Source organism: Hyaena hyaena, unplaced genomic scaffold (assembly GCF_003009895.1).
Source record: "Hyaena hyaena isolate Hyena2069 unplaced genomic scaffold, ASM300989v1 scaffold_356, whole genome shotgun sequence".
NCBI classification, from domain to species: Eukaryota; Metazoa; Chordata; class Mammalia; order Carnivora; family Hyaenidae; genus Hyaena; species Hyaena hyaena.
In genome coordinates this window covers 1,431,249-1,452,981 of record NW_024080985.1, presented here as the reverse complement: position 1 = coordinate 1,452,981, position 21,733 = coordinate 1,431,249, and the positions used below count along the sequence as shown (strand labels likewise).

Genomic DNA, 21,733 nt, shown 5'->3' with positions numbered 1-21,733 from the left:
ATCATACAAAGGACACAGTCCTAAACGTTCTCATTTCTAGACTTGACATTCTATTTGAATTTGTTTTGTGTGTACTAGCACACAGGAATTCTCAAAGAAATGATTTCACTTGTTTGAATGTGGTCACCTGGTAGAAAACGGGACCTTTATTACAATCAGGTATATTTTGTAAAGGAAAGATAGGGTCAACTAAATTATTCTTTCATTGAGATTAAAAATTAATCTTTATTTGTAAATCATGAACATAGTCATAAAGAGAACGTACTTACTGAAAATATACCAAAAATATACTCATTTGCACAAATAAAATATACCAGGTTAGTTATTCTAAATGGCTTATATATTTTATTTATTTTAGAGAGTTGGGGGAGAAGGGCTGAGGGACAGAAAGAGAATATTAAGCTGGCTCCCCATGCTCAGCCTGGAACTCGACATGGGTCTCAGTCTCACGGCTCTGGGATCATAAGCTGAGCAGAAACCAAGAATTGGATACTCAAATGACTGACCCACCCAAGTGACCTTAAATAGCTATTTTTGTTATGACTCAACCAGTGGATTTTAGTTGATTAATGGTTTTAGAAAAGTCTATGTAACATGACGCTGACTCTCATTTTTCATATTTCTTTGATAAATCGAGCTGTATAATAATACAATAAGTAAAAACTCCCTGTAGGTTATTTTCAGTCTCCCAGAAACAGTCTGAAATATCATCCAATGTTGGGGCACCTGGGTGGTTCCATCAGTTAAGCACCCCACTTCGGCTTAGGTCATGATCCTGCAGTTCATGAGCTCAAGCCCTACGTTGGGGCTCACTCTCCAGCTCAGAGCCTGGAGCCTGCTTTGGATTCTATGCCTCTCTCTCTGCCCCTCCCATGCTCACACTCTGTCTCTCTCTCCCTCACAATAAACATTAAAAAAATAAATATATCATCCAATGCCAACAGGAATTATAAGCAGCTGCAGAAATGAAGAGTACAGCAAAGAAAGATGATAACATCTATATGACTGTACTACTGAAACCTTTCCCTCCCCCCCTTCCATTTACCAGATTGTCTTCAGAGGTTCCCAAAACACACAGAAAAACATACATTTATTGTTCACTTACTTCATTGCCTTCCAATTCAAAAAACTCAAACTTCATTGAAATTCTGTATTGGGTTGGTGCAACCACTTGCCACACACAGTTCTTGTTAGGAGGGTACTCCTTAGGCCAGCCTGGGGTGGTTATAGTGCCATTAAGTTTGGTGAGAAGTCCGCCACAAGCCGCTAGAAGGAAAGAAAAGGACAAACTTTTCTCCTAATCAAGTCATCCCCTTCTTAGCACTTTTCCATCGATAACCAAACATCTCAGCATTAAATTTCAACCATCTTCCAGATTTTTCAAAGTCTAGAAAGCCTCAGTCTCTGTTCCTTAGTTTTGAGTACAACTATTTTAATTATCTAATTCCATTTATAAGGTGTTAATTTTTAGTTTTGGATCCAAGCAAGCGATGGCTGTATGACAACATTGCAGATCACTTTAAGGTTGGCTACGCAACAGAAGGAAAACTGGGAGTCAGTTCTCTTATCTTTCAAATGGGTAGAATAATATCTACACAATATGGCTGTGAGCAGTAGTGGAAAGATAAGCATAAAGCACAATAAAGGCTGATGTAGTGAGACCAGAATCAGTCGTTTATTTCTTTAAACTCTTTTTCCCCAAGATAAGCAATTCTTGGTGTTACTGAGCTGGCAAGCAGGATAAACTATAGTAAATAGATCATATTTGTTATCTGAAAACCTTGTTTAACAATTATTGTTCTTCCCTTTTGGATGATCTATTTAAAAGAAGTACTATTTAATACCTCACCTCTCTTCCTTATTATTAGTGAAATTAGAAAAATAAGAGTATCCAAAATTGAAAAGAATATATATTGTACAGGTTTAGAATGAACTCCCAGGGAGTTAAGAGTTCCCTAAAGTACCTGTTCTCTTTATTTTAATTGTCTTTGTGTATATATGTGTATGTATGCATGTATGTGTGTATATTTCTACATTTATAAATGTACTGTAAAAGCTACGAGGACTTTCATATTTATCACTTTTCAATAAATTATTATAAAGTAAAATAACTATTTTTAGGCACCACACCGAACTGTCATGTTACTTTATTACTGTTTGGTATACAATTCCCTCTGTTTTTTAAAGATACCACATTGCCTACTGGGTCTATTTTATCTGAGTACAGCGAGCAGATAAGTAGTTTAATAGATAGGATGGAGACTTTTGTCAAAGAGAAAAGTTGAGATTTTTAAGGAGAAATAGGGAGGCTGACTTTTAAAAATAGGTCAGTAAGCAAAGACATCTCCCACCTTTGCTACTATTACCCCTTCTACTGCAGATACAGTAGACAACAAGGTGCTCATTTTAAGAGTTGACATTTACATTTTTGTGGAACCCACCGAAAGTAAACAATAAACACATCATGATAAGAAGTAACGTTAAATTGCTACAAGCTCTATGAAGATGATTTAGGCAGACACCTTGAGAGAGGAATAAAAGAGGAAGTGACCAGAGGAAGGAAGATCAGTCCGTTTACTTTGTAACTCAAGTATGGGGCCTGTAACAGGGTGAAGCAGGAGAGATGGGAAAAAAAGAAGCAGCTTTAAATTCTGAAGGAAGACATCATAGGACATGGTAACAAAACATTGTGCAAGAAACCTCACCTTAGAATGTGCAGAGGAAATGGGGAAAACAGCAAGATCACTTTTTTATGAATCATTTATTAATAAAACACATTTAGCTCCCACTTTATGTCTGTGCTAGATACTAGAGATACAAAAATAATTCAGATCCACAATTCTGCACTTTAACAAAGGTGTACCCATAAAATATGTTAAGAAAAGGTAAAAATAAATGATGGACGGATAAAAATGTAGGTTTAGACAGAGATAAAAAAAAGAAATAGATAGATGGGTGATATAGATAAATAGTGAGAGCAAGAGAGAGAGAGAAGTACAGGTATAAGTAAGGTGGCCTGGTAACCAAAGGAGGAAATGACTGGTTCTATAACAAGAACCCAGGCTAGGAGTCATGTTGGCTATGACTACACACTGAGTCTTACCAGTTGAGGAAAGAGGTTTCTGTAGAGGAAAGGAAAGAGGGAAGCAGAGGGAAAGACAATGAGAGGATACAAACGAAAGAATGAATGGGGTGGTGGTGGGGCTTTGGGGGGTTCAGGCGGGAAGTGCCCTACCTTCACAGCCCCTCTTGTCAGGTCCCAGCTCGTAGCCTGGCTCACACGCGCACTGGTAACTGCCCAGTGTGTTCAGACATCGCTGCTCACAGCCCCCACGGTCAGGTTTGGCGCACTCGTCTTCCTCTGCAAAGATGGCGAGAATTAGAGAACAACTAGATAAAATATTTGGTTTTACATATTAAGGCGTAAAATTTTCTGAAAATATGACACTTAATAACTGAATAAAACTGGGACAACTGATTTCTTCAACAAAGGAGCAGGAGCAATTTGCAAGCCCTTGATAGGCGGCATACCAGAATTCATGTCACTGCAATCTAAGAAGAGTATAAGAACCAAGAGAAGGACTAGAATCTTCTGTCAGGGCCAAGTGGAGATCACCTTATCTCAGATAACTATGTGGGTTTTTTTTTTTTCTGATTTTAAGGTAGAAGTAATTCTTACAACGTATAAAATATCCAGAATAAGATAGAAAAGCTTACTGAAAAAAAATATGGCATCACCTGTTGATTTCATAGTATAATTTGTTAGATATCCTAAGAAGTGCTTTTTTTTTTTTTTAATATTTTTATTTATTTCTAGGAGAGAGAGAGACAGCGTGAGCAGGGAAGGGTCAGAGAGAGAGGGAGTCACAGACCGAAACAGGCTCCAGGCTCTGAGCTGGCAGTCAGCACAGAGCCCGACGCGGGGCTCGAACCCACGAACCGCGAGATCATGACCCAAGCGAAAGTCGGACGCCCAACCGACTAAGCCACCCAGGCGCCCCTCCTAAGAAGTGCTTTTAAAGAAATGCTATTAAGAAACAGTTTATGGTCAATATAAATTAAATATAAATTAAAAAGAAAGAAAATTCAGAAACCTACTGGACCTCTTTAAGGGGCACCTGAGTGACTCAGTCGGGTAAGCATCTGATTTTGGCTCAGGTCTCAAGGTTCATGAATTCTGGCCCCATGTTGGGCTCTGTGCTAACAGCCCAGAGCCTGGAGCCTGCTTTAGATTCTGTGTCTCCATCTCTCTTTCTGCCCCTCCCCAGGTCATGCTACGTCTCTACCTCTCTCTCTCTCTCTCTCTCTCTCAAAAATAAATAAAAATTAAAAATTAAAAAAAAAAAGTCTACCAGACCTCTTTAAATGTAAGGCATTCAGTGTTTTCTATATAAACACACTGATTCAGGAAACATAAAAATTCCATATTTTGTAAATACATATACTATTTTAATTATATGTGAAAATATAAATATATATGAAATATATACACATGAAAAACATACACTATTTAAAATAGCATATATAATAAAGTATTCCATAATCTCAATCTTCAGGAATAACTTCGTGTGAGTTAAGAAAATAAGAAAGAGTATTCTCAGCAGAAACTGCATTGGCCAAAGTCCAAAGCATTTTTGATAACCAAATACAGAAACATCACAGGAGAGAATCTTAATAGTATGTTCCTTCTGCTGTAAAGTACTACATATAGAGAAGAACTAAAGCACGTAAATGTACATTTTAATAAACACTTGATTACATCTAGTGGAAGCACCAAGGCCTTTCAAATCATCTGGCGAATATCAAAGTAATTCTCAGGGAAAATCCATTATATTGTTCTTTAAGTAACCAAAATGTTAAAATGTTTGGTTATTAATCAACTGAATTTTGACTTACACAACTAAATCCATCATTTATTCTATAAAAATCAGTGTAGGGAAAGTTTTGTTTCTCCTCCCATAAAAGAGTTTTATTTTACAATGACACAATGTTAAGTGCCTTGAATTTTCCAAATGCAAATTTGATACTATTTGCACGAAAATGACTTTCTTTTTACCTAAGTAATAGATACCAAGTATGAGACATGAAAACATACTAAAATTTGGTTATGAAAGTTAATATTAAAGCTGATCAATAATAATTCTTTGTCAAAAAAGGCATTTTTGGTATCAGAATATCCTATGGAGGCCATACATTATTTCCATCATGGTAGAATATTATTACCTACAGGATGGTTTAGAAATGCTGTCACTTGGAAAGAAATTGATGAATGACATGTCAGTAAACCACCTTCTGGTTATGAATCCTATTTTTATTATGTTGCAAATGTTTTCTCCTTGTCTGCATTCCCTTTCTGGATTTTGCCATTATGACTATTTCAGAAAAAGCGAATGACAGAATATCCTAATGGATCTCCCAGCCTGTGCTAGAAAGTTCCAAATTCCAGTATCATACCGGTAATCTTTTACTATCAAAAGTCATCCAAATGTCCTTCCCAACAGTGCCTTAAGTATAACTTGCCTTCTTCGCTCTAAGTGAAGTGTCACATTTATTCCTCACAAAGGAAATTTCACCCTTTAAATTACTTCGAATTACCTTTAAAAAAATTGGCAGCAAAGCCGGCCTTGTTCACAGTTCCGTCAGAAACGAATTTCATCCACAAGGCATTGGAGGTAGATCTGATGTCTTCTGGTTTCTCATAACCACAGAAACGCCCTATCAAAGGGCTATTGTCACTGCTTCCGTCTCGAACTTCTAGATAGTCATAGGCACAGCTGTCATGTCTCTCAATCTGCAGTAATAAAAATATGCAAAGATATATCTTTATAACACTTTTTTCAATGTTTACCTATTTATCTTGATGGAGAGAGTGTCTGTCCGTGAGCAGGGACAGGGGCAGAGAGAGGGAGGGAAAGACCATCCCAAGCAGGTTCCTTGCTGTCAGCGAGAGATGGAATTAAGAGCCAAATGCTTAACTGACTGAGCCACCTCGGTGCCCCTGTGAAGACATATCTAATTAATAGACAAAATCATTTCTATACAAAGAGTACAATATTTCCTCAGTGCTAAAGTGCTGACATGGTCACATAACAAATCACTTACAGAGCTTTACTTGGGAGTGTGCACAATATCACCGCCTATGAATAAAGGGCATATTTTTCTGGTAGACAGAGAGAGGTAAAAAAAAAAAAAATCTATGGAAGAATGCATCTACATGCATCCGAATCAATAAAAGTTAACTGGCTCGTAAAAGAAAATAAAAATACAAGTAGAAATCTTTTGGAAAACAAAGCTAAAAAAAATACAGACTGAAAATTATTAACAATCTGGGTCAACTATGCTATAAAGAATGTATAATTTATTCTGAAACATAAAATTGCTGATAGTTTATCAACAACACTGTTATTTTATTCACAGAGAAGCTTGATTCGAATTCTGTTGATAAATATTGCACTGTTTAAGTTTATAAATCTCTTTTTAAAGAAAAATCTGATAATATAAAATTACATTCTTCTTGTCCATGCAATTCTTTACCCATAGTCGGCACAGCTGTAGAGAGACTACTATAGAGTAGAATGATATACTATATATCATGTGTGTATATATCATGATATATACTATATACTAGAATCAGCACTGCCTATCTCTTACTCAAGGTAACATGGCTGTTCAGGTGAGCCTTTTTACCCCAACACACTCCTCTCAAGCCCTGTAATGTATAGGAACTCAATCTCTTTCTTTAAACAACTAAATGGTTGTTTACCACAACCTGAACAGACGAAATTGCTGGTACAGTCGGTTGGAGAATTTAATTGATGATTTGTTAATATGTCAATACATTAAAAATTACAGTCTTCAAATAAGATAGTGTAAGAAAACATAGAATTAAATAGTCTTTGAAGTTCAGATTAAGTCAGAACTAATTACCACATTTGCCGCTTTCCTTTTCTCAGTCACAAATCAAGATTAATTCACTCCTTCAACAATATCCAGTGCCTATTCTATTTTAGGCACTCTTCTCACTGTTTGCTATGCATCCATTTTTTTTCTTTCCAAGATTTTATTTAACTTCAAGTTAGTTAACATATATTGCAGTACTGGTTTCAGGAGTAGAACCCAGTGATTCATCACTTACATATATATATATATAAAACACCCAGGGCTCATTCTAAAAAGTGCCCTCCTTAATACCCATCACCCATTTAGCCCATCCCTCACCCACCTTCCTCCAGCAACCCTCAGTTTGTTCTCTATAGTTAAGAGTCTTTTATGGTTTGCCTTCATCTTTGTTTTTATCTTATTTCATTTTTCCTTCCCTTCTCTTATGTTCACCTGTTTTCCTTCTTAAATTTCACATGAGTAAAATCATATGGTATTTGTTTTTCTCTGGCTGACTTATTTCACTTAGTATAGTATACTCTAGTTCCATCCACATCATTGCAAATGGCAAGACTGTATTCTTTTTTATGGCTGAGTAATATTCCATTGTACATATATACCACATCTTCTTTAGCCATTCATAATTGATGGACATTTGGGCTCTTTTCCTAATTTAACTATTTTTAATAGTGCTGCTATAAACATTGTGGTGTGTGTGTATGTCTTTTAATAAGTATTTTTGTATCCTTTGGATAAATACCTAGTAATACAATTGCTGAATTGCAGGGTAGTTCTATTTTTAAGTTTCTGAGGAAACTCCACACTATTTTTCAAGGTGACTACAAGAATTTACATTCCCACCAACAGTGTAAGAGGGTTCCCCTTTATCTGTATCCTCATCAACATCTATTGTTTCCTGTGTTGTTAAATGTTAGCCATTCTGACCGGTGTGAGGTGATATCTCCTTGTGGTTTTGACTTGTATTTCCCTGATGATGAGTGATGTTGAGCATTTTTCCATATGTCTGTTAGCCATTTGTATGTCTTACAATGAACTATATCATTTACAAATGCACCAAAACCAATAAGATACCTAGAAGTAAACCTAACCAAAGAGGTAAAAGATCTATATTCTGAAAACTACAGAACACTTTTAAAAGAAACTGAAGAAGACACAAAGAAATGGAAAAATATTCCATGCTCATGGACTAAAAGAACAAATTATGTTAAAATGTCTATACTGCCTAAAGAAATCTACACATGCAATGGAATCCCTATCAAAATAACACCAGCATTCTTCACAGAGCTAGAACACACAATCCTAAAATTTGTATGGAACCAGAAAAGACCCTGAATAGCCAAAGCAATCTTGAAAAAGAAAAGCAAAGCTGGAGGCATCACAATCCCAGAATTTAAGCTGTATTACAAAGCTGTAATCATCAAGACAGTATGGTACTGGCACAAAAAACAGACCCATAACTCAATGGAACCGAACAGAGGAGCCAGAAATGGACCCATAACTATATGGTATGCAGCCTTCAGCAAAATAACAAAGAGCCTTACTCTCCTGGACCTTACATATGACTATGGATAGAAAGCAAAGGGATAACAAAGAGGATACATGATTAAATCATAAAATATTAGCAACAAATAAATTTTATGGAAAAATATGCAGTGAAACAAGAGAAGAAGTATAAGAAGTAGCACACACAGGAAAGAGGGTGAGGGGGAGGAAGAGAGGGGGAATCTTAAGCAGATTCCACACCCGGAGCAGAGCCCAACGCGGTGTCTCGATCCCAACACAGGAGGACTCGGTCTCACAATGTGAGATCATGGCCTGAACTGAAATCAAGAGTAAGACACTTAACCACTGAGCCACCCAGGTGCCCCTACTCCTTTCAAAATCAGAGTTCTCTATAAATATGAGAGAACATTTCCAGATACCAAAGGTTTTCTTTTGTCAAAGGAACACACACACGCAAATATCCCCAGCTCTCCAGGCGTAGACTTGATAAACGAATAAACAACAGGAACTAGTGACCAAGTGCAGGGAAAGAACCAAAGGTGTCAGCAAGCCAACCTCTCCTCACCTGCTTGAGCAGAACAGAAAGCATTGCTCCTGACTCCCAAATCATTTTGGAAGAGAAGAGAAAGAATGAATTAGAGGAAGAAAAGACTTGAGAACACACAATAAAGAAAGAACCTGCTTTTCAAAAGTCAATTAAGAAAAATAAGGGGCACCTAGGTGGCTCAGTTGGTTAAGTGTCTGACTTTGGTTTGGGTTCAGGTCATGATCCCACGGTTTGTGAGTTCAGGCCCCACATAGGGCTCTGTGTTGACAGTATGGAGCCTGCTTGGGATTCCCCCTCATTTCCCTCTCTCTCTGCCCCACCCACCTCTCTCTCTCTCTCTCAAAAGTAAGTAAAAATTTAAAAAAAAGAAAAATAAAATTGTTTTTTTTTAACTGCCTTTTAAAATTACTGTATTAACAAGGAAGAAATCAAAATAGACACTGCTGAAAAAGAAGCAAAAAAATTTATATTTCTTCAGTGATTAAAAAGAAACAGGATAATGGATATTTTCCTACACATAAAAGTCACTCTGTTCTTATAACAGATATGTAACAGATCTTTCTAAATTTTAATTTAAAGTACCTGTATATTTAGGTTACTTAGTAATCAAGCAGAGGTTTAAATATTTTATATTATACACAAAGTGCAAATATTTCATGGGTGAAATGCATCAAAATGGCCAATTTTAGGATTACTTCTACCAGTACCTATTTATGAATAATGTATTACTTACATATTAAATATCATGCACTTGGTGTTAGGGCTAACAAAACAGAAATATACACTGTATTCTTAGGAGTATGCCACAGCTGTTCAACTGCTTAGAAAATAAAATGTGCCTCATATATATATTTATGATATTGTCCCTGTACAACAACACTCCTAGATATCTTATCAATGATCTCGATGATCTTTGTTTACATATTTTTCCAGTTTAACTGCCTTAATCCTAATTGCAGTGTGAGCATAATGACTGCCCTATTGGTTTTGGTTATAATTATACCTCTTCAACTACATCTACACAAGAGTAATTGATGGTGAGCATGAATGAAAGTTTGAGTTCTTTTATTTATGTCATTTGTGTAACATTTTCTCCAACCATATACTTCATAAATATACAGAACGGATAGAAATAAATATGATTGAAATTAAAGAGTCGATAAGTGCACTGGTATTATTCCAGTAAGCTCCATGTGAAAAAGAACACCAAAGTCAAAGATTTATAAAAACAAAAAAAGAGGGGTGCCTGGGTGGCTCAGTTGGTTAAGCAACTGACTTCGGCTCTTCATGATTTCGTGGTTCATGAATTCAAGCCCCATGTCAGGCTCTGTGCTGACAGCTCAGATCCTAGAGCCTGCTTCAGATCCTGTGTCTCCCTGTCTCTCTTCTCCTCCCCACCTCATGGTCTGTCTCCTCTCTCAAAAATAAATAAACATTAAAAAAAAAAAGAAAAATATAGTAGTTTCTTCTTGAATTACAGCATGGACACAGTTCATATCTGGAACCTGAATGCAATGTCATGCTTAATTACATGTATAATAAATATGTCTTGAAAATGATGATGCTGATTTATTATAGACGTTAGGATAACCAGAGCATAAACCATATTCAAATGAGGCAAGGTTATCATAATGTAAGCAGACCTCATATGTACACATGGGATACAACAAATGTGATGGTAAGCTCTGAGCAGTTGTTGGAAAACTGTATTTAAATGATATTAGAAGTAGATCCAAACACACAAAAGGAGAGTGAGTACCAAGACTAGCCAGAAAGGGGTTAATATTACATTTGATTACTGTGTGGGTAGCATGTTAGAAAGGAAACATGTAAAAGCCGAGTGACATTTATTTAGCAAGAACCCAAATCAATTAAACATAACTTACAGTAGTCAGCCTCTCATTCCAAAATGCAAACTCGTGCAGAGCTTTGTGCTCAGTGTATGTGTGTGAGTTTGATGCTGAAGGAAAAGCCAGCCTTCAAAGAAGGGACTATCTCGGGCTTAGGACCCATTTGCACACTTTGCCTTCATTTTATAACCAAATTTCCACATAAATATTGCAAAAGCATCTATCTAGTTATTTGTAAGAAGCTCTGAAAACTCTCTAGCTTCTTGATAATAGTTTTAATAGAAGCTCCCCTATGTCCCTGAGAAACTGAAAATGGATTGATAAATTCTCTGTTTGATTCAACAATCCCATTTCTGGGTATATACCTAAAAAAATTTGAAAGCAGGGTCCCAAAGAGATATTTATACATTCATGGTCATACCAGCATTATTCACAATCATCAAAGGTGGAAGTAATCCATATGTCCATCAGTGGATAACGAATCCACAAAATGTCAAATATATAAAATGGAATGTTACTTATCCTTAAAAAGGAGAGAAATTGTTTCATGTGCTACAACAGGGATGAACTTTGTGGGTATTACACTGAGCGAAATAAGCTGGTCACAAAAAGGCAAGAAGTGAATGATTCCACTTACATGAGGTACCTAGAGTTGTCAAATTCATAGTGACAGAAAGTAGGAAAGTGGTTGCCAGAGTTTGGGGGTAGGGAAGAAAGGGAGTTTTTTTTTTAGTATAAAGTGTCTGCTTTGTAAGGTGAAAAGAGTTTTAGAGAGTAGTTGTACAACAATGTGACAGTACTTAACACTAATGAACTGCACACTTTAAAAATGGTCAAGGTAGGACCACTTCAGTGGCTCAGTCAGTTAAACATCCAATTCTTGGCTTCAATTCAGGTCATGATCTCACAGTTCGTGAGTTTGAGCCCCACATCTGGCTCTGTGTGGACAGCATGGAGCCTTCTTAGGATTCTCTCTCACCTTCTCTCTCTGCTTGTCCTCTGCTAGCTCTCTCTCTCAAAATAAATAACTAAACTTAAAAAATGGTTAAAATGGTAAATTTTATACTTATTTTACTATATTAATAACTGTTAGACTCTAGTTTTAAAATACAATTAATGTAATCCACTACATAAATGATTATACTTTTAAACATAATATAATTTAAAATTGTATACACAGAGAACAACGCTAAAGTCATTACTTTTTGTTTTGCAGAGAAAAATGTTTAAGAAAAGTATGCAAAGGGGCGCCTGGGTAGCTCAGTTGGTTAAGCATCCAACTTCAGCTCAGGTCATGATCTCATGGTTCGTGGGTTTGAGCCCCACGTCGGGCTCTGTGGGAACAGCTAGCTCAGAGTCTGGAGCCTGTTTTAGATTCTGTGTCTCCCTCTCTCTCAAACCCTCCCCTGCTCATGCTGTCTCTCTGTCTCAGAAATGAATAAATCATTAAAAATATTTTTAAAAAATTAAAATATGACAAAAAACCTAATGTCAATTAGTATTTACCATTAAAAATAAATTAATTTGGGAGAATCTCAATGTCTATGTGGATTCCCAATAAGTACCCTACTAAATTTGATTTTCTCTTGTTAAAACCCCCAAAGTATGCTACTTTGATTTTCTCTTGTTAAAAACAATAAAAATGAATTAATTTTAATAATGGGAAAGATACAGTAAAATCTAAGACATAATGCTATCAACAAAGGGAATTTTGAATAAAAAATGGAAAGGCTTAACAATAGGTCATTATTTTGCTACTATCATATTGAATATTTCACTATTTAATATTATTTTATTATTACTATTAAATAATATTAATGAATAGATCATTACATGTCAAAATCAGAGGAATATATATACATACAACCATGTGAAAATGAAAATCGTGACTCTGGGTTAGTTTTATTTTCATGTGAATTGGGTTTTTTAATGTTGCTACTTGATTTTTTCCTTTCATTTCACAAGTATTTTTAACTCGTCAATTTAATAAATATTTGCTGAAAACCTACCATGGCCTGGTAATATATACTCGACAGTGGATAAACAGTGGTAAATATAACAGACATGTCCCTGACTGACAAACATATGTTGCTTAAACAACACAAATGCACAAATGAAGACAGTTAATAAAGGGAAATAATTAATACTATGAGAGAATATAGATGCATCTCTCTGCTACTAGGATGTGGGCTCAAGGGTGCACAGGCCGTGGAACTAATTTCAGTCACAGTGCTACCGATTATGAATTGTGTGACCTTGAGCAAGTTTTTGTAAATGAACACAACTAATCTTTCAGAGAACTAAAGCCTCAACCATAAATCTAAAGAGCTACTTAATTCTCTTTGAAGTCATTAATCAAAATATATTCTTAGCCAAACATCCAAAAACAATACAATGTGAACAAAAAACTGTTAACTAATTAAAATCTCTTTGTCTTGGCTTCCTAGGTCATTTAAAAGACTACTTAACTTAAACAATATAAAATATTTAGAAGAATTAAAGGATTACTTTTAGTCGGGCAATCCAGAAAGTATCAAGATAAGAACTTCTGTGTATAGTTTATAGTTTGCAGTAATGATGGGTAAGACTATTAAACATTTGTGATTTTCATAAGGGAAGTATAATCAAATCAGTGTGTAGAAAGGTTGACAAGCACCTCAAACTTAATCCCACTTAAATTAATGACGTGAGGATTTCAATGTAAACATAAGTAAGCTCTGGGTTTATTTCACTTCTTTCTGCTTTATTGACATTTCTTTGAAGTTGTTACTATAAACATTTCCAGTCTTCCAAACTTTTTCTCTTCTGTTTTTCTGCACACGGAAAGTGCTCCAGTTAAATAGTAGTATAGAGGTTTTTTTACAAATAACTCAAAAATGATTTCTAAAATGATATACATTCATGTACAAACCTACTTAGTATTGGCCTTAAGAAGCAATGCACCAATAAGTACTAGAGAAGAAAAAGCTTCCCAAATATAATTACAGAAGTATCAGGACTCTACTGGCCTCCACAAAGTATCCTTTCCCACTCAAAGATACCTGAAATTCATTAATAAACATACTTGTTCAGATTTTCTTTCTGTACTTACATTAAAATCTAAGTAGCATTAGGAGAGATAAAATCATTACATAAATTCATAGAGGTATAAATAATAGATAATTAGTAAGTTATTTACTGTAGGCTTTAACAAAATTTAAGGACCCCTTTACCTGAAAGGGGAGAGTGTACCGTACAGAATAAAACAGTTATAAAAACAGAAACAGTTTTTGAAGAAAGGCTAAGACCAATATCAGTTAATAAAAACTGTTTTGTCAGCTAAAACCACAAAACACTGTGAAGTTGTGAGGGCTGTCTTTTTTAATTCTACATCTTCTAAAATGTATCTTATAAAATGTATCTTATCTTATCTTATAAAATTCTACATCTTATAAAATGTATAAGCTGTAGATTGAAAATACAATGCATAAATTGACATAAACAGATACAAATTAACTAAATAAAATAAGTCACCTAATGACCACCAGAACAAATTAAAAACATATACCCAGATGATCCTGAGTATTCATGGTAGTTAAGTTATATAAAGTTTCTGAAAACACTGAATTAGTGAATTCTGATTCATTGTTCCTGGGAAACTACAGATTAGGTTCTTATGAACTTCCGGTCACAAAATTTTTGCCAATCAATCAATACACAACCTTGTTTTATGTGTATTTCTGTTGAAAGACAACTTAATATATATTGCCAATTCATGAATACGACTTGCAGGCAACCTCATTATAACTCATGCCTGAACAATGTTTATATAACACATATATTTTCTCCATTAAGGCACATCAGAGCTGGGAGTATGCATGTCAGATGACTCAAATATTTTGCAACTCTGTGCGTGTCCATAAATGACCTAGAAAGCACCATGAGTATTGATTTGGGGGTTACAAATACATTTTAATTGGTAGGCAAATTTGTAAATATAGAATCTATAAATAATGAATATTGGCTATACCTGGATTTTGATGCTGGTTTAGTACTTACTTGTATGATACTAAGTTAATGGCATATGTTCATTTGCCTTACCTAAAAGATTTAGATGCTATATTAGAACATCTCTAAACTCCTTGTCACTTCTGAATTTCTTAGAACCCAGGATCTAGTCTAAAGTGAGCTACATGGCATATCAGGTTGTACATAATCCAAATTTGTCTTACCTACCTATCTCAACTTGTTTCCTTTTACATAGAAACTTATGTGTCTTTGATAAAGGAATGATATATTCATTGCCACCTACCAATAACCACGCACTCACATACTCTCTTACCTATAATCCATCCATTCTTTCATCTTTCCCATTATCATGTATTAATCACACATCTCATGATGTTGAAGATATGGTGATTGACAAGACAGGTTAAGATCCCTACCCTTTGGTGATCATATTTTAGTGAGAGAGATAGTAACCATGTAAACAAACAGATCCATAACAAATTCCAGTAGTTATAAGTGCAATAAACTAAAATAAAATAAGAATGGTTTACAGACAATTGTAGGTTAAAAAAATATTTTAGAGTTACCAGGCAAGGACTTTTTAAGGAGATGATGATAAAGCAGAGATCCAAACGAAATGAAAGGAATAAAAGCAGGAACTTAGAGGTATCAAGAGCATCAGGGACCAGAAGACCAGAGGGGCTGACTCAGAGAGTGAGAAGGAGCTTGGGACCAATCATGAGTTGTCTTGGTCCATGATCATTCAGTCTGGGTTCTGTTTTAGGTGTAATAGAAAACTCCTGAAAGAACTTAAGCATAGTGCTATGACATAACTTACATTGTAAAAATATCACTCTGGGTGTTGTGTGGAGATCAGGATATGTAGGGCAAGAGTAGAAACATGAAGCTCTTACTAAGTTCCAAGAGAAGGAATAGCTGCGGGAACAGGGTAGAGGCCAGAAAGTGGGATAAAGTGGTCATGTATGGGGCACTGTTGGAGACAAAGCAAATGAAATACATGGATCGGTTGGCCTCAGGGTCTAAGAGAAAAGTTGAATCAGGGATATTCCTTGACTAAACAGTCAAACGTACTGAACTAGTAAATGCTAAAATAGGGAAGACTGAAGAAGAGTGGGTTAGTGAGTAGGATGAGAGAATCAAAGATTTGGTTATGGTCATTTAAAGATGAGAGACCTATCCGACATTTAAATATGTCCAGTATATTAATGAAGGAGAAAGAAACATAAGGAAATACAGTGAAATGAAGAACTGATGGGAACCTAGAAATAACAGATAAAATGTACTGTCAGCCAAACTATGACAGGACTTTTCCCCAATCCCAAATCTTAGTAATAATTTATTCATTCACTCAATCAACAAGTATTTTTTAAACAACTACTCTGTGTCAGCCACGGTTCTAAGTGCCTGAGATGTAAATCTTTCCTATCTGTCCTTACACTATCCTATTGTTGAAGAATATCACTGTAACTATATTGGCATTAAAAAAAAATAACAACACCTGCAAACCAACTAAACCTTCTGTATCTCGGAAATTGTATCACAATTTTTAGATGCATGGAATTAGTTTTATATGCCTTCTCTATAATAGTCTATCATTTCTATAATAGAATTGCATAAAACATTCAATTATATATTGAAAGATAGTTCATCTCAGTTATTTGCAACATCACAAAATTACAAATAAAGCAGTCATTAGGCAGCTAATTTTTCACTGAACAAGATATTTTGGTCTAAATAGTAGGTGAATCCTACCCAATTTTAGTTTACTATTAACAATAAGGTGGTTTATTTGAAATTTTTATCATATTATCGATCGATTAAAATAATAAAATTCCGGGCACCTGGGTGCCTCAGTTGCTTAAGCATCCGACTTTGGCTCAGGTCATGATCTCATGGTTCGTGGGTTCAAGCTCTGCATTGGACTCTGTGCTTACAGCTCAGAGCCTGGAGCCTGCTTCAGATTCTGTGTGTGTGTCTCTCTCTCTCTGCCCCTCCCCCACTCACACTCTGTCTCTGCCTCTCTGTCTCTCAAAAATAAATAAACATTAAAAAAAACTTTAAAGATCAAAATTCAAATATGAGTCAAATAATTTCAAGAATTAAGTTTTCCAAAAATGCAAGATTATCAGGAGCATATACTACAATCTCATGATCACATAAGAGAAGATGATTTTTCATGATAAAAGGAAATATGTCTGGGAAATTAAATGGCACATGCAAAGGGGTACAGGCAAGTATCAAAGAAACTTCGTACACAGACTGCAGGTTGAGGTGAGAGGTTCTCTGGGTTTATGGGTAACATCTGGATTCCCCTGGTGTTTCTGCCACGGAGATACCGACACCACCACACTCACTGCACTCAGTGGCAAGTATACTCTGGCAGAGGACGGAGTTCTCTACAGGCTTCTGATTGCCTTCTAATCAGGGAAGAAATCATCTCTAATAATGGCATCTGGATCTCTGACCCTTGTATGAACCTACTCACACCGTCTCATCATTCCTTCCCACTTCACCTTGGGGTCTCGATTTCTAGGCTGATTCTTTGCTGTAAAATACCAAGGAGTTCTTGACAAATTCCCCCACCTCTTGGCTTCTAATCCTGACTCAGTTCCGCCTGTCCCACTAAAATGACTCATTAGCCAGCTTGGTAGTTTTGCACCCAGACTTTGCTACAGAATTCTGACTAACCTTTGGTTTATTGTGCCCTTGTCTCATAACGTAATGTTGGTGCCAATCTCCTCCCCAATATAAGTTTTTGATGAAACTGAAAGCTAAAAACACTTAAATCTCTATTTCTGATATGAAAAGTTTTCTGTGCAATGGTAAAAAAGTGAAAAATGGATTTTCTCCATAAGACAACAACAAAAAATGCTGGTCTACCTTTTAACCTCTTAGTTTACAAGAGAAATAAAAGTTCTATTATTTAATGGACTCTTCAAGCAGTCTTGTGAAAGAAGCCTGTGCATTTGTCAAAGGAAACTATTGTCAGTACTTCAAACATTCTAATTCAAATGGCACGGTTAATATAAACTCACTTTAATCTTCTTGAAAATGTCTGCAACAGGAGGAAAGAAGGAAAAAAAAACAACCTCTTTCACTCTTGATGTTACATTTTTATAGGCAATCCTTTGCTTCTCCTCTGATTAAAAAGTGGATTCTCCGGTTCTCTGCTTATTTAATGAGGATCCCCTTAAATGGCACTGTCATTTATGGAGGATCTGTTCCGTGAAGGTTGCCTAAAAGACTTTACCTCAAAGGCCTGAAAGGTCAATCCAACATAGTAGTCTTCTGACACTGTTATTTTCCACACACATTCTTTCATCGGTCTGTAGTCATCAGGATAATTAGGAGACTGAATCTGTCCCTCATTTTTACGTATCTCGCCTCCACAGATTGCTGAGGGCAAAAATAAACAAATATATAAACCCAGACACGCCATTTCATTTTCATTTTCTTCTGAGATAACATTTTAGTTCAGTGCCTGAAGCTGAGTACATAAAGACCGGGTTATAAAAATCAAAGTTGGCTGCTTGCACTGTTGTAAAAATTTAGATGGCAAAAACATGGCCAGTTAACTATAAATATCAGATAATCGCAGAGAAATATAGGATTTTTTGGGTCACTATTTACATCTTTACAAAACACAGCATTCTTTTTAACTTTTAAAAACCTTTTGAGATTTTGTAAATGTATTCTATGTGTTAGAATATTCTATCATATGCTGTATGATTCTCTGAACTGGTTCTTACAGTCTTTTGACCTCAAGTAAAATAGCTGATCAAGAGGGATGCTCCACAGAACTCTCTGGGCCTCTGGCAGTGAGCTAGCATCATGTGTTCAACATCTGTGGCTCCATCCAAATCATCCTTTTCACTGCCATACAGTTAATCTCTAAAACAAAATGCTTCTGTTTTCTTAAAAGTTTAAGGGAAGTGGAAATCTTCTGTCTTCTAAATTACCTAAACTCCTGTGCTAGTAGAGGCAGGAGCTAGGAAGGTCTCTTCGGCCCACAACCTGGCAAGAAATGAGCTGCTTTTAAAGCCAGGATGCACAATGCCCATTTATTGTTTAAGAGAAGTATAGAACAGAGTGTCTAGTAAATTCTCCCTTGAATGCTGAGTCTCTCACTTAGACAAAGTGTGCCCTAGAAATGTGCACAATTGCTTTCTTTGCAGTTTCCTATAACAGGATTTCAGCAATATAGGGACCAAATAGACACAAATCTAGTACAAATGAAAAATCATAATTTCTTCATGACATTTTAATACCATCATGGAAACAGATGGAAATTTAAGAGCTCTTGTGCCATTTCCCCCTCACACACCCCTGCATACATTTATATGCTACTATGTCACTGGTACCAAAAACCAGGTTCTTCTTGCAATTTAAATGTACCAAGTACTTTTCTGAAAATCAGTTTTGTGAATATCGTAACACAGATTTAGAAAACTTCGTAATTCAAAAATAATGGGTTACAATATCATTCCGATGAGACTGAGAGAAAGGACATTTCTGCTAAGAGATCTAAGGGGAAGCAATCTCTAAAACTTAATGTGACTTGCCTTCATAGAGAGCTGCAAAGCCTTTTCCCACCCAATTACTGCTGCTACGAAACTCAATCCACATTCTGCTGTCTGTAGAGGTAAGAACGTCAGGCAACTTGTCCCCACAGAATCTACCTAAAAGAAGTAAAAGAATAAAGAGAGACTCCTAAATATGACTCTATATTCTAATTGCTTTCCACACTAGCTACAAATCATATATATGATTTGTATATATCATATATATATGATACACACACACACACATATACATATATATAATACCTGACTTAGTTCCAATACTCTATCCTGAGTAACTAGAACTAGAAGTATGCTTTAATATTTACTTAATAAAGATGGATAAATAAAATAATCTCTTCATATCTATTTATAATATATAGGAACATACTGTCCTCAGATTAACTGGATGGTGTCAGTATTACTGTCTATAGAATTAGGAAACAACTAGGGTAAAAGACATATTTATAAAAGGTCACATGATACATTAAGGTCGAGAATATTCTTTTATGGAGAACAGAAAACAGTACAAAGGATCTGAGAACACAGTGGCCACTGCAGAGTAGTAACTTGGTGAAGGATGTGTCTCAGCCCGAAGTGGAGCTCTTTGTCTAGTCCAGCTCAATGACGACCCATCAGGGAGACCCACATACTGCTCCATAGACCTTACATTACTGCACACATTCTAGTTCATAAATAAAGTTGTAATCTGCAGTGCAGTAGGCAGGAAGGCAAACAGTACCTGAAGCCTTGTGTATGAGTTCTGATTATTTTTAATTGTGTATCCACAGCGGAGTAATACCAAATGAATATAATAATACCTGTCATTTCTTCTTTCTTCCCTCAACCTTCTACAAATATTTATTGGCTCACTGTATGCCTACCACTGTGCTTTAAATTTTCATATGATGGTTAAATACCGCAGTCCACATGAAATAATTTTACAAACAATACATTGTCATCCATTTCTGTGTGCCCCCGGCAGGGATGTCATATGTAAGTTTAGTATATGAAAAAATGATAGTCAACTTAAATTCATACTAAGAGTCAACAGATGAAGAAGTGTCTTCCTAAATGGCAAAGTAAATTAGGAACATGCAAAAGAGAGTAGTGTTTCTTAAACTGTAATGTGCATATGAAATGCCAAGGAGTCTGGTAAGATACAGTCTCTAATTCAAGAATGGAGTGGAAACTTAATATCTACATCACTAACAAGTGATTCTGATGTTGCCAGTCTGGTGGCTATACTTTAAGGATCAGGCGTTGGGGGAAAGAGTGCGAAAAACTTTCCACAGAAAACCATGATCAGGCTGAACCAGTCTGGTGGACCACTACAGACGCTGATAGCGTCCTAAAAAAGAAGTGTACTTCAATATTTAGCTTTAGATTTGGCTCTTCAATATGAATTTAATGAAATGTGTTCTTTGGGACACACATACGTACAATACAAACTGCTTCGCCTAGGCTAAGAAACGAAGTGTTCAAGACAACATGCTCCTCAATCTGACTTATCAAATTAGTTCAACTCTATTTTTTCTGTTATTTTTAAACACTTTTAGAATCTCTTGGACTTCCTAAGACTTTTAACATACTTTAAGATACAACAGCGTTCATTCAGCAGGTTTTAGATATTAAGAAAAAGGAAGTTCTGTATGGCACATAAACACAACTGAGCAGAACTACTCCTAAAAATAAAGGTAAAGTTGTCATTTCAAAAAAATCAATATAGAGTAGATACTTCATGCTCACAACAGCTCTCACCTTTAAGCAAAACAGAGGGCAACAGTAAAATGCTTCATGCAAGTTAATGGTGTGGTCTGTGGTTAAACTTTGGCAGTGGACTTTTGTGAGCACCAAATCTGAGCTACAATTTATGATACAAAGTACAAATGCTTCTTCTCAGCCACAAAAAACTCCCTGGGAAGCAAAACTGTGAGGCCTAGAGGAAGAGCTAACACGCGTGGCAAAAGAAATCAGCCACCAAACATGTCCCTAACGGCTCATATTCCACTGCAGTAGCAAACAAAACAAAACACACATATGTACACTCAGATAATTGATCTGGTTTGTACATTAAAATAATGCTTAAATTAAAAATATATAGGCGAAAGCTACTCTAAATCATTATACTCAGAGCCAAGTATTTCCTCATAATGTAAGCTACTTTAATGTCAATCTATTTATTTGTATTTTTGCTGAGGTTGAAAGGGGTATAATAAAAATTAAAATGTGGACCCCATACATTTTTAACTCTAAGATAACTCTTGAGTGAATCTATTTTGAGGGGCACCTGGGCGGCTCAGTTGATTAAGCATCCGACTTTGGCTCAGGTCACGTTCTCTGCATTCGTGAATTCAAGCCTCGCG

General features: G+C 35.8%; 1 protein-coding gene across 1 annotated transcript in view; it reads right to left on the bottom strand.

Annotated features, from left to right (window-relative positions):
* The window catches only part of TLL1 (tolloid like 1), a 216,243-nt gene that overhangs the window by 39,051 nt on the left and 155,459 nt on the right, over nucleotides 1-21,733 (bottom strand). The window contains exons 11-15 of the mRNA XM_039249957.1: nucleotides 19,371-19,487; nucleotides 18,059-18,204; nucleotides 5,596-5,791; nucleotides 3,236-3,361; nucleotides 1,106-1,266 (exon numbers count right to left, since the gene is read on the bottom strand). Of these exons, the coding sequence (XP_039105888.1) occupies nucleotides 1,106-1,266; nucleotides 3,236-3,361; nucleotides 5,596-5,791; nucleotides 18,059-18,204; nucleotides 19,371-19,487 (746 nt within the window). The remainder of the gene's footprint in view (nucleotides 1-1,105; nucleotides 1,267-3,235; nucleotides 3,362-5,595; nucleotides 5,792-18,058; nucleotides 18,205-19,370; nucleotides 19,488-21,733) is intronic.